The sequence below is a fragment of the Columba livia genome, chromosome 3 (genome assembly GCF_036013475.1).
Source record: "Columba livia isolate bColLiv1 breed racing homer chromosome 3, bColLiv1.pat.W.v2, whole genome shotgun sequence".
In the NCBI taxonomy this organism is placed as follows: Eukaryota; Metazoa; Chordata; class Aves; order Columbiformes; family Columbidae; genus Columba; species Columba livia.
This window is the reverse complement of record NC_088604.1, coordinates 98,751,505-98,765,596: the sequence shown is the minus strand read 5'-3', so window position 1 is coordinate 98,765,596 and position 14,092 is coordinate 98,751,505. Positions and strand designations below refer to the sequence as shown.

The 14,092-nt window shown below is 35.9% G+C and overlaps 1 protein-coding gene across 1 annotated transcript in view; it reads left to right on the top strand.

Annotated features, from left to right (window-relative positions):
• Positions 1 to 14,092, top strand: part of USH2A (usherin) — a 387,004-nt gene that overhangs the window by 87,585 nt on the left and 285,327 nt on the right. Inside the window, exons 17-20 of the mRNA XM_065058452.1 lie at positions 1,953 to 2,447; positions 4,244 to 4,516; positions 6,047 to 6,204; positions 7,466 to 7,610. Coding sequence (XP_064914524.1) covers positions 1,953 to 2,447; positions 4,244 to 4,516; positions 6,047 to 6,204; positions 7,466 to 7,610 — 1,071 coding nt within the window. The remainder of the gene's footprint in view (positions 1 to 1,952; positions 2,448 to 4,243; positions 4,517 to 6,046; positions 6,205 to 7,465; positions 7,611 to 14,092) is intronic.

Below are 14,092 nucleotides of genomic sequence, written 5' to 3'. Positions count from 1 at the left end.
CCAGAGAAAGAATTAGGGTGAATGGAAGAGACCATAATGTGCTTAAACTCCCTTTTTTCATCTTCCTGGTTTTAAACTGTTAACAGATTAGGAAAGCTTTTTGTGGTCTCTAACTTTTAGCACCTTCTGTTAAGCTATCAGTGTAGCTCTTGATTTCCCTTTAGCAGCATCACTTCTCTCATGTTGAGGCTTGCAAAGGGATCCTCAGAAGGCAATCCTCAAGGATTTGGCATTCTGTCCTAGCTGGAAAGGCTATTTTGTGCTACTGTTGTTCCTCTTCTCAAACAAAAGGAGGTGGATTTGGATCTTGGTTTTATGTATATACAGCACAGTAGTATGATGGGGTTTTTTTAAGAAGACAGATGTGGTTTAATACCAGTAAGGTTTAATTTCTGTTCTAGCATCTTCCTTGTTGCATGTTCATACCAATGCAGCATTAACATCTTGCAGAAGTTGAGTCTAATTATTGACACGTACCCTGGAGTAAAAAAAAAATATATTATTGTTGAGTGGAAGCAGAGATACTTTGGAATGCACCCAAGCCTTTACCTCTCCCATCTGGCTCACCAAAAAGTACTGTTGTTTGGCCCCAGCTCCTCACCCCAGCCAGCAACTAAATCTGTTCGCTTACCTCTTCCCTGCCCCTGGTGGGATGGGGAGGAGAATCAGAAAACAAAAGGGAAAACTCTTGGGTTGGGATGAGAACAGTTTAACAGAGCAGAAAAAAAAACAAAGGCAAAAAAACAATCCCCCCCAAACCCTAACAAATTAACAATAACATTAATGGAAGCAGCCTGCACCAAAAGCCTCCTCTGCAGTCACAGACAGTGGCTCATGCCTGAAATACAATAGCACTGAACCACATGGCCCAAAGAGAGTTGAGAGTGTTCTGGACCAGCCTGCTTCCAGCAGCAGCAAGAAACAAAGAGACTCCCCTTGTCCAACTCCGCATTTATAACTGAGCATGACCCTATAAGGGATGGAATACCCCTTTGGCTAGTTTTGGGTCAGCTGCCCTGGCTGTGTCAACCCCCAGCCACTTGTGAACATAATACCTATCTTGGCTGACCCAGCACAGTGCTACAATGTCAAGGGTTGAATATCTAGCAATACTAATAGTTTTGTGATCCTCTTCTTCAAGTTGTACTTAGGGCTGCCTTGCCAGGGCAAACATCCAGAGAAGAGGTAGAAATAGCTGTGTCCTCTCCTTTTGCTTTGGAAAAGTTTCAGGCTGTGTTCTGAAATGTACTACATTACTCAATGTTTCCTATTTTTTAAGACAAAGAAATGTATGGTGGTATGGTTGTACATAAATTTATATTGTGCTGTGATGACTAAGATGTGTCACTGCTTCTGGGATGTGCACAGGAGCTATTCATGGTCATGGCTGCTAAAAAGACAGGGATGAGGAAGGTAAATATGAGGAAGGCTTTGGATATACCTTTTTAATAATTATTTGCACTTCTGTTTCACTTTTCATTCAAGATCAAATGCTTTACAAATGAACTACTAAGCACTATTTTAGAAGTGAGGAAGTGAAAGTGAATGTCTTCCACTGTGAAATGAATAAGGTGTGAAAATCTACAGAATGGTTTGCTTTTCTTTTTCTAAAGCAGGTCCACTAATGTTGATACTGATTTACATTTGAAAAAAATATTTTTGAGCAAAGGAGGAACACGAAGATAGTTGTATTAATCTTGTCCATCATGAAAGCAGGAACTGGGAGAAATGCAGTGGAAGATAACAGAGGGAAAAGGAGAGGACTTTCCCACGTCTAAAAAGAAAAAAAATAAATTTGAAAGGCTACAGTGTTAATAATGATCTCGAGAAGAACATGTAAATGGGCATAAATATCTTATGTCTGCAATTGGGGCTGGAAAGACTTCAGTCGAATTAACATTATTTTTAACATGTTAGACCGATAAAATTGTCTTCTTACCTTTTTGTTTTAGGTGTTCAGACCTTCACTGATACCATGTTATCCCCTTATACCTTCTATTCCTATTACGTCCAAGCCAGCAACGTTCATGGTTTGACCAGAAGTTCTTCAGTGATGTATAGAACAAAATCTGGGATTCCTACAGGGAACTTGCATTTAAATCCTGTCTTTCCTGTTAGTCACCACTCTGTTTTACTTCACTGGACAAGTCTCTCCAATGACTCTGGGCCCATAGAGAAATACATTTTGACATGTACTAACTTAGCTGATCTTCAGCCTTGTGGTCAGTATGAAGGCTTGAAAACGTCAGCAATTCTTTGGAATCTCATTCCATTTACAAAATATGTTTTTTCTGTGCAAGCTTGTACTAGTGGAGGCTGCTTAAAGAGCCAACCGGTAACAGTAATTACTGCACAAGCACCTCCAGAAGAGCTACGCCCACCGTTGATAGAAACTATCAGCTCTACAGAACTGGCTGTGGAATGGTCACCACCCGAGAAACCAAATGGTAAGACATTGTATTTACTTATGTAAGTCAAAGGTTTTGCAAAGAAGCAGCAACATTTCCTCAAATCTGGTTAGAATATACTTAACAATGTGACACAAGACTGGGAGTTAAGTAAGGCATTTGCCTGAATTTGCATGTCTGTCACTAAATGTATCTTCAGAGTCTGTGTTTTATTCTGTTGGAGTCCAGAACTCCAACTGAATGTGTTTGGTCCATAATTTAGCCCTTAGTGGCATCTGCTGCAGCAAAAATCACATTTATAATTAAACATTTACAGTAAAGTTAATTTTTTCCTAATTTGCCAAATAGCCTAGTTCAGACAGATGTGGTGATATTGCCTTACAAAGAATAAATAAACAGATAACAGTTATGGAAAAAAATGTAAGAATTAACAGAGAAGTCTGTTTTTAAGGCCATCCGTCATGTATAGTAACTAATTCTATTACCAGTATAACTTTGTTAGGGATTAGGCGATTGCCAAGAGTTGCTGGTCTAACTTGTGTAATAATATTTTAGATTTTTGAGACTGAGAACACAGCTGTTGCAGGATACTTCTGTGATGCCACAGATTTTACTGTTGAACACCGTATTGTTTAGTTTATGTGCAGTGGAGTTTTGTGAACTTGCACTTACATGCACAAATATTTGTGTATGCGCAAGCAAGCATTTTGATCTGTTCACAAAATGAGCATCTGTGTATGGGGAGCTCAGCTTTCTCTCCAAACATCTCATTTGACAGCTAATATCAGATTAGATAGGAAGAATGCCCACACAAGAATGCTTATATGTATTTAGAGGGGTAGTTCCAATAGTGCAGGTTGTGCTATTTGCTAATAGCACTTGTGTCTCAACCTGTAGCATATACTCCTTACAATATTGCTAGCACAGGAAGGTTTAGGCAATAGTCTTGGTGGGGTGTTTTTTTTTTTTTTTTTTTTGGGTTTTTGTTTTGTGTTTGTTGTTTTGATTTTTTTTTTTTTTTAATACATTTTATTTATTTATTTATTTTTTAATCTGGTCAGATTTCCTGGTCTTTTCAAGGACAAACAGGGAAGCTGTTTCTACCAGGCAACCTCACTAGTTCTGTGCATGAATACAGGCCCAAATGAATACATTGTATGGTCGTTAATTAACTCTGGGCTTTACTGTGTCTCTCATCTTTTCCATTTGGGAAATCTCCAGTCAGCTTTCTTACAGTCTATTTCTAGAGTTAAATTGCTTTCATGATTCAACCTAGGTCATGTATCACTTCATAGCATAATAGTGATTTTTTTTTCCAAAGTGGTGAGACCTTCCTGCACATGGAATAGGTTTACATTGGTGGAAAACACACACACACACACATCTCCTCTCCAGTAGTATGTTCTGAAAGGGTAGCATTAAACTGTCACTTAAGAATTCTCTACCCATTGTGCAAAACAAAACCAAAATCAAAACCAAACAAACAGAAACCAAAGCCAAAACCCACACCTTTTGAAAATTGGAGGCCTGAAGTAATTTCCAGTTAACATTCAGTAAGATATAATCTTCCAGTGAGGCTGGTAGAACTCATACTGCAATCTAGCCATTTGCTTTCAGATCCTGAAACTTCATGGAAGGGAAAATAGTGTAATGCAAGAAATACCAAAGTGAACATTTGGATGAAAATAGCAGAAACTAGGAAAACGTCTTATGCTGCATTTTCCATGATGTTGATTGATTGATTGTTAACTCATGAAATATATTGGTGCTGGTATTTTAGAAGAACTGTAGAAAGTGTTCAAATGCACTATTTTTTCTGGCTTAATTTTCTCTAGGCATAATTATAAGATATGAACTTTACATGCGAAAAATATCAAAACAAGCTGGAAACTTTCTTCTTCCTGAAATTCGTATTTTCCAAAGCAGTGGATGGCTCAGTCCTCAACCAGTTATGGAGTCTCCTAATAAAAATGCCCTGGCTCCGCCACAAACCAGTACCACAGTCACTGATCTGGAGCCATTCACAGAGTATGAATTTTATGTGCTAGCAGTAAACATGGCAGGTAGCATATCTTCAGACTGGATATCAGGAAGAACAGGAGAGGCTGGTAAGTATTGGTTTCAATTTGTTTTATAGAAATGGAAAATTAAATTAGAATGCCCATTTTTTTTAAAAAAAAAGTGTTTACTGATGATTCACATAGGGACAAATTCTCATTTTTTTCTCATTTTTTAACTAATTAAAGATAGGTCAGATTATCTCGAGCTTATTATGTTAAGCAAAAACATGTTCTTCACCTTAAAATCGTATTGTTGAAGAAAATAATTCCTATCGATTAAACAAAAATTTCAAAATTATAAGACTGCGAAATCTACCAAGCAGTGTTTGAATTCTCCACTGTTTTCCCTGTTGTTATTTATATTCTTTAAAGGGAGAATACATGAAAAAGGATTGGTTTTGTCAGAAGTGTATTAACAGTTGGTGTGACTAAAGAATGTTGTCCAAGAAGTTACATGTATTCAGGGAGGAGGTTCTAAGGAGTTTTCCTGAACCGAGGCTTTGATTGCTTAGAAAGATATATATATATATATATATATATATATATATATATATATATATATATATATATTAAGAACTGGAGAGAGTTCAGGAGAGTTCAGGAATATAGTGCTTGAAACTTTTCATATACTTTTATGGAGGTCAAGTGTCATAATATGGACCATTTTTTCCAAAAGTTTAGCCAGTTCGCAAGGGCTCTTATGACCCTTCTGTTTAGATTTTCAAAAGGGATTCCCACGACACATTATTTGAAACAACAGATATTTACTTCTATGTTTACATTATAAATCTAAGGGATTTTTAGGCTGATAAAGCCTCTGTTTTGCAATTAAATATCTCTGTTACATCACTGATGCTTTTGTTTGCTGTTAGCTTGAAAATCTTGTCCTCAGTCACTTGCTCCCGCAAAATAGCAGGCTAAACTAATTCCCCTTTCAAATGAGTCTTTGTGCTTATCTGTTCTTAAATACAATATGTTATAAAAGTGTTAAATTGTATTTGGGAAGAAGTCCATTAGTGTGGTTGTTTGTATGTAGCAGAAGTGCTATGAGTTGGTATCCTATTATTACAGAGTAATCAGGTGGGGATTTAACTGCAGTGCAAACAATCCTTTTACAGATTTACTATGGAAGACAAGGGAACTGTTTTGTAAGAAGTGAGAGACATGTTAATTTCAAACTGGCCTAGCAAACAAAATTGCTTTTAAGATGCTGAAGTATTGAACACTTTTTGCTTTTATCAGTTTTTTCCCAGGTTGCATGAAGTTTTTTTCAAGACTTTTTCATTTGTATGTACTTTCCTACCTGCTGCAGGTTAGGATATCAGTGCTGATTAGTATTTCTTTGAAGGCATAGGCAGAGTTTTCTTCTGCATTCATGGCCAGAGTAGAAAACAGGAGAATGATGGGTGAGGTACTTTTTATGTGCTATGAAAATAATATGAAAATTCCTGTTAGGCTTGAAAATAAAATTCAAAAAGAAAAAGACTGTCTGAAATGGTGTTTTACAAATACAGTGAGAAAGCTTGCATTAAACACATTGGTCACTTTATGAATGTTATTTTATTAATTTGATTTTAGCCCCAGTGTTCATGCCATCTCCATCAGTATTCCCTCTTTCACCATATTCTGTCAATGTGTCATGGGAAAAACCTGAAGATAATTTAGCAAGAGGAGAAGTCATGGGATACGGCGTCAATTTGATGACAGAACAAAGGTTCTTGCCACCACTTTCCCAGGTATTATTGTTACATTTATTTTTTTCTAACTGGTAATAATAGAATTAATAAAGTCTGATGTCTTCTTTGTCATTGTGATGAATTGTTTCCCTGAGTTGCTGGATATCATCTGATCTAACTTTTTCACCTATCAGTTTATCTTGAGTGCTCTGTAATGTTGTATACTACTTGCAGGTTTTATGTTGTATTCCTGAGCTGACTTGTTTTCAATAGTGAGTGAGATTCAAAGTTAAGAGTGATGAGATTGAGCAACAACATTTAAATTGCCTTGATTTTTGCATGTTCTGATTCTGTACTGTTGCTGTATTTGGTGATATGTTTAAAACAATGTTTTTTTGTAGGAATCCGCATTTTCATTAAGAAGGCACCAGTCTTGCCTTCCTTGGGCCAATCTTTGAAGTGGGGAAACCTAAACCAGCATAAAACAGACTTAATAAATTCTAAATACATGATTTTAAAATACTGTTGTAATTTGTGACTGGGTTTGGCAAATACCATGGCAGTAGTAGTAAGCTAAAGCCTGAGAATTAGTAAGGTAATAGGTAATCAGAGTGTGGGAGTGGATCTTGGGCTCTGCCATTGTATTTCTCGTTTCAGAGCTGATTTCATCCTTTGGTGCTACCACAGATTGGGCCTCAGTTTATTTGTCTATGAAGAAAGGATACTGTTGCTCCTAGGGCTGTTGTAGCAATATGTAAATGTAAATTCCTTCTAGCCACAGGCTTGCAAGCCTTCTCATCTAAGTAAACGTCTCATAAAGAAGTTATCTGAAATACAACAGTTGACTCAGTTCCTCTCTTTCTGATAGCTCTAAGTGAAGCAGATTGAAATGTCTGTAGGTATAGTTATTCCCCTCCCTTCTAATGCCTGCTAATCATGTCACTCATTCAATGGTGGTCAGATGTCACCACTTAATAGTGTCATCTTCGTCATCTGGATTGTAGCTGCACTGTTTGTAGAGATAACTGCACCACCACACAGTTTTATGAGGCAATAACTTTGTTTCCTCATTTATCCACTCAGGAACTGGCTTATTGCCTCATAAAACAGTGTGATGGGAAGTATTATTACCTAAATCCTATCTTGTTCAGATTCTCCAAAATAATCTTCTCCCTCAGTTGGTCTTTGCAGGCTTTTCTGTATCTAAATGAAGGAATCTGCAAATTAACAGACAAGTTTCTTATTAGTGAACATGTCATCCATTAATAGGAATGAAAATAGTATTAACAAACTGTTGTCTTCCAATCTGGTTGCTTTGCAGGTTTTGCATATAGCTGAGGCTCATGAGCTATCCTACGTAGTGATGGGATTAAAACCTTATGGGATGTACAACTTTACTGTTACTCTCTGCAATCAAATTGGTTGTGTAACCAGTGAGCCAGCCATGGGGCAAACCTTGGCAGCTGGTAAGGAAACAGTCTGTATCAAAGTGCAAAGCTCACACGCAGTTTACTAATGAATACCATTAAGATGATCATAGTTTGATGCACAGTGACAGGGGTAGGTGTTGTATTAATACAAAGTGACTTGCTTGATTATTATTTATTTATCTTGACGGATTAAAACCAAAATGTTTTCAATGAAGGTTTAAGGTTGCACTCTTACGGCAATAGGATTTGTGTACTTCTCTCTCCATTACAAGTTATGCATGTGTATATTTATGTTCATGTTTATTTAAATGGTTACTGTACATAAATGTGACTGAACACATTCATTTATTTATAATGCTAAGTAGTTAATTTGTTGTTTTTAGTGTGTGTCACTCTTACATGACAAGATGTGAAATGCACATACTGTGCCAATGCCTTGCTTAACCCATGAAGTTGCATCGTTTTTGTTTTAAACTCTAACATATGTACATAGTGTATTTGTGTGTCTAAATTGGAAGCAACATACATGCCTTGGGTCTGCTCTTTCAAAAATATTTGTTTATTTAGCCCCTGAAATTTGAGATTTTGCTTTGTAGATATGTAAACATACACTTTCCTACAGAAACAACGCTTAAGAAACTGCACATATGTGATTGTGCACTTTAATAAATTGTCAGTCTTTTGAGTTAATTTCAACCACATGTCAGGGACTTCAAAGTTACTAACTTTCTACAAATTTAGGAGAAAATAAGCATCAGTACAGAACAGAGATGGAGAAAGCCTGTATTTACTTTGAAGAAAAGACTGGCATGAACTCGCTTCTGAGGATCAAGGGGGTTTTGAGAGAAAAATTGTTAGGAAAATCAGCTTCACAAGTCTCTTTATTCGTGGAACAAGGTAGTCAATGCAAGTCTTTAATACTATAAATATAAGCTCAGAATCCATGCTATGTGTCATACTGGTGCTCACCTACAGAGAGCTGACTATTTCACATTGTGTTTTCCTTTTTTATAGGTATTTAAAACACATTGATTACTTTCACAATATTAGCATTTTCAGTTAAACAGCTTGTGGTGGTCTCATGTAGATGTTGTGATAATGATCTTTGAAATTACCTGTCTTATGTAATTTTGTCTCCCATAAGAAAAAATACCCTGAAAACTTCTGCTGTGCAGAATGTTTTCCTAAGTTCTCTGGGCTGTATTGAGTTGCTTGAATTCCATGTAAGTTCCTCTGCATAATCAACAAAGAGATACATGAGTTTCCAGACAGGGAATAAGAAGTTGCCCAGAGCCAGTAAATAGGAAGCTTTATATACATGAACTGAAGTGGAGTTTAGGCTATTGGGGTATTACCTCTAGTGTGTCCTCTGTTCTTCATTTGTCTCTTTATTTAATTGCCTTTTCATTTGTTTAGAGTGGGAGATAGAAAACTCGTTCCTTGATTAACCATATTACCTTTGTGTATCAGTGGGCAAAGATTGCTCTGTCAGTTGTCTCTCTTGCTGAATTGTGGATTTCAAAATTTATTTTCTTTCTTTATACTGCCAGCTCTTAAAATTTCAAGGTGACCAACTAGAGAGCCTCCTACTTGTATGAGTATGACTTTATGCTGTACTACACAGCCGTGCAAGGAGCAGCATTCCAGTCTGTGCTTATAACCATGGAAACAAATATGGCCTAAATGGCACACCTTATTCCTACAAATTATCCAACTTTGCATTTATACATTTATTAAAACATTCAGAAATAATAGCTTAGTTGTGCCTGACAGCTTGTTTATGACCATCTCCTCTGTGGTTGTGTTAATACTTGGAGACCTATCACATTAGAGAAGACAGGAGAATACAAAATAGAACAACAGACATATTCCAATGTATTAGCTGTTTTGTGGTGTAGCCTTTTCCTGCTTACTGTTGTAAGCCTTGATAACAAAAAGCTGGTCTTGTTTTGGGTTCCTTTTATGGTTTTAAAGCATGTTAGTGCAATGTCTTGAATTTTTACAAACTAAAGAGTAAACCACTTAAATTTTGCATGCAATTTTATCTTTCATCATTCATAGTTTTAATTTCTGGAGAAAAATTTTTAATAATCTCCGTGTGGGTTGTGTGTGTGTGGTTGTTTTTTTTTTTTTTTTGTGGCTTTTTTATGGATGCATGTTCCATTTCATAAAGTTCTGTAAAACTGTGTTTCCAAAGAAAATTTAAAAGAAACACTACATATGTGATGGCTTTAAGATCAAAGTGAGTTCAAACTTGGAACAAAGTTAGGTGAAACCATTCCCATCATTTGTAAAAATAAATGATCAAGTCTTAGTCCATTAATATCCTTTTGTGTCACTGAATGGTGGAAAATGAAATTAAAATTGCCTTTCTAGGACTGTTGAGAAGTTCTCTTTCATGAAGGAATGTCTCCCTGGCACAAAAACAACCTCCATGGCTGGATGCCAGTCCCCCTTCATGCCCTGGCAAAGGGAGGTTTTTGGAGGAAGTCTTGACTGAAATGTGCTCCAGCATGATGGTCCCCTTGTATAGTAACACAATCCAGAAGCTTCGAATTGTGTTCCAAGTTGAGCTACAGCTTATACTAAATTAGACTAATTCTTCTCCTCTCATCCTGAGAAGGATAAGGGAAAACCACCTCTACTCCTTCCTTGTGTGGAGTACACTGATTTATTACACAGAACGTTTAAATCAATAGGTACCTTTATGACGGTGATTTTTGACATGTACAACTGATGTTTATTAGCAAGGCACTTGCTTTTGGAATTGCCAATGTCTTCTAAAATTTGCCACTAGAAGTCTCAAATAATTTTTAAGTTTTTTCTTTTCATATCCCTTAGGTTAATTTGAAGACTAGCTACAAAAAAAAAAAAAAAAAGGTATTTAAAAATCTATAATTTTTCATTTTCTCTGGCAACCTGATCTTTTGTAAGACATAATACAGCAAATAAAAACAAGGACAGAAACAAGGCATGAAATCATTAGAAACATAAATGCTGAGGAAGGAAAGAGCTTTTGAGAAAGGATTTAAAAGAAATTTCTGCAGTCAGGGACAGAATTTAGGGATAAGACCTAAGGGAGCAGGAGCATCAGAAACAGTCTGCTGATCTTTCAAGGAATAGTCTTTTGGAGTATAACTTAAAATTGGTTAAAATAATCAAAAAGCAAACATTACAAGTAGATCCCTTCTAGCCTGGTTCAGTATAGGCATTTGTACCAGGAGTATCTCATGAGTATCTTTGCAGGAAGAGAGTGAAAGAAAACTACAATCAGCTGTGTATCTGTCAGACCGGCAAAAAAGTCTCCTCACCAATATACAAAGCTACAATATTTGTAAATGGTAATAAAAGAAGACAATTGAACCAGAATAATTTGAAGGAAGGGAGTGAGGAAGGAAACAAAACAGAATTAAAAAAAAAAAAAAAGCTGAGTGGAATCTATCACAAATGCATATAAAACCAGGAAGAAAAATATGTCTGATGAATGAAAAAGCTTGCACAGGTGTGCCTGATGCCAGCTCCGAGAATACTACGAAGTGTTGGAAGATCAATGTTACATAGTAGTGCAGTATTTGGATGAAAGATCAAAGCAAGCATGTCAAGATAATGGAAGAAGAAAATTAACCCATGTTCATTACTTAAAGAGAAGGTGATTGGACACAAATAGAAGCTCAGTTTGGTGTTTGGATACAAATACATAGATAGTTTTTAGACTCAAATAATTAAAAAGTATTTGATACTTATTTTGATCAGTATTTTAAATGCCTAAGAATGCACAATTCACAATCCATATATATTTTATATACTTTTTATGCACTGAAATATTGTGCACATACTAGTGAAAGCCTTGGCTGATAGATGAGGAAAGTTCATTTTTAATACTTTGAAATCCAATTCGAATTTTGTTTTTATGTGTGCCTACCCCAAGATCATCAAGTGGAACTGCATGTATGTAAATACAAGCAATGTTTGATAGTAATTATACAGGTTTCGTCTCAACACCTGGAGTCACATTTTACTTCATTCCTTTCTCCAGGTTCTGCTGAATTCCGTTTCTTGTTTATTTTTTGAGAATGGCATTTTCATTGTTGTACCAGGTCTTGGTGTGGTTTTTGTTTGTTTGGTCTTTAATTCATTTTCAAAAGTGGTTTTGAAAAGTATTATTATTATTTATTTATTTTTCACAAGTGCTTTTAGTGGTTCTAGTTCACGTAGTATCTTGGAATCTAGTTCATGTGGTACCTTGGAATGTATAGAACTGTACTAGCTGGTACCAGTGAAATACCTGGTCCCTTAAAAGTAGTATTTTGACATCATTTTTGCATAAAAATTATTAATTACTTCCATTATTCTTTGCAGCATCTACCAAGACCAAATATTCTTGTTTTCCAAATGTTTCAGTCAGGCAGAGAATATATTTTTTTTTTCCCAGCAGCTTCTGACATATCAACAGGATGGAATTATCCATGTGAGTGCTTGTACTAGTACAATTGCTTGGTCTACCCCTCTCAAATCAGATAGTCAAAGGGCGCTTTAAACAATCTATTCATCTATGTTTCATTAACAACTGTGTGACTGAGCTTATTTCTTGTAATTAAGTCTGTCTTGCCTTTGCCTTTTTTTTTTTTTTTTCAAAAAAAAAAAAGAGCACTTAATTTAAAAATAATTTAAGAGACACCAAAGTATGGCTGTGTGATTGCTGCCATTTACCTCAGCACATTGTACTTCTGATCCTTTGCTTTTGATGGCAATTACAGGGTTCAGAAGCTAATTTGTAGAAGATATTCTTCCAGCACCAGCTGCATCTGGTTTCTTGGCAGACTTCTCAAGCAGTTGTATTGGTGGCTTCGGAGTTGCCTCTGGGTTTGCTGGGGTAATGATGCTGATGGGCTTTCTGGGCTGCCTTACACTCGTTGATGTAGTTTTCTTTTTTATTACCCTTTTAATCTGAGTAATTTGTCCATTTTTTCCCTTCATGAATAATGCCCAGTGCAAGCCCTTTTCAAAAGCCTCAACCCATTTGTCATGGCAATACAGCATTTGTTTATAGCTGTCATAGACTGCTTTTCTACAAAAAGCTATGCCTCAATTTTAAAATCACAAATACCCATTAAACAGCTAATAAGTAATGTATATTTTCCTTTGTTACAGAAGAGAAATACGAGGGCCATTTGCTGCTGGCCTGAAAACACAGATTGTTTTGCATGCATGTACATAAGTCTCTTCATTGTGAATAGGACCCAAAGTGATTAAACAAGCACTCTTAATATGTTAATTTATAATTTTAATTACAACAATCTTGTATATATAGTCATTAGTGCATACTAATATAAATATTTTTCTACCTTTTATTCATAATGCATAAACCAATCATCCAGTTACTTCTCGGCAGTTGCCTGTTTCCGTTTCATAATACAATCTTTGTTCTTAGTTATGAATGCATTTTGTTCATTCCTGTCTTGAATAATCCCTCATTAAGCTAGTCACTTTCTGCTCCATGCTAAAAAGGAAAAATTATCATGCAAATGTGGCATGCCATATTAAAAAGCACATTACCAAACACTTTTGTTGCTGTCCTTCAATTAGTTTCCCTTCTTTGAATTTAATTTCATTTGTTGTTAAACTACTGACTTGATGTATGGACTCATGAATTTGAGGCTGCTGCCAAGAATGTAGCAGGAAAAAAAAAATCAAAGCCTCTTCAGAAAGCTGCAGAGGCAAAGCTGAAATGAATTTGCTTCACCTTTGACAAGAACACTTGAGCAGCATTGGAATCCTCTGATGATTCAGCTTGGCTAATTATCCAATTATTTATTTCAAGAATAAAGACACTGTTTTACAATTAGAGAAGTGTAAAGTAATCTGAGAAATTTCATAATGACAGATGACTTAAGTAACTTCTGAGATAAATAGTATCTGCTCAAACTTGTCTTGCCAAGTGTTCAAGATGTAGTTAAACTGCTCTTTGAGTTTCAGGAAATTTCTAGGGACTTAAAAGTTATTTGTTTCTTCTCCCCTACAAATCACATATTATACTTCAGAAAATGGCTCAGTTTGTTCTTTTCCCTGTGTCAAATTTGCAAGGTTTTTAAGCTATGTTTAAGTTGGATTCCTCTTGATTAAAAGCTTTTGGTTCAAAGCAATACTTTTTAATTGCCTAATGATATAAGTCGGTTCTTAGGAAAGAACTGTGCATTTAGGAGTTCATTTGCAATATAACTGAAAAATTCATTGCATGGCAGTAAAACAATTTACTGTTAATTACAAGGAGAAGAATTTGCTGTACCATGCTCACAGATTGCCATGAATCATGCAGCACTCCTAGAGATTTATAACAGATGTGTAAGTGGGATGAATTAGCAGGGTTTAATAACAGAGACACAAATCATGCAGACTTCAAGGAGCTTTAATTGATATACTAGAATGTGACGGGCATGAATCACTCAGCCATTCAACAGCACTGTAACATATGGTCAGCTCAATATGCTGCATCTTAAATCGGTTGGTGAGTCGTTGGT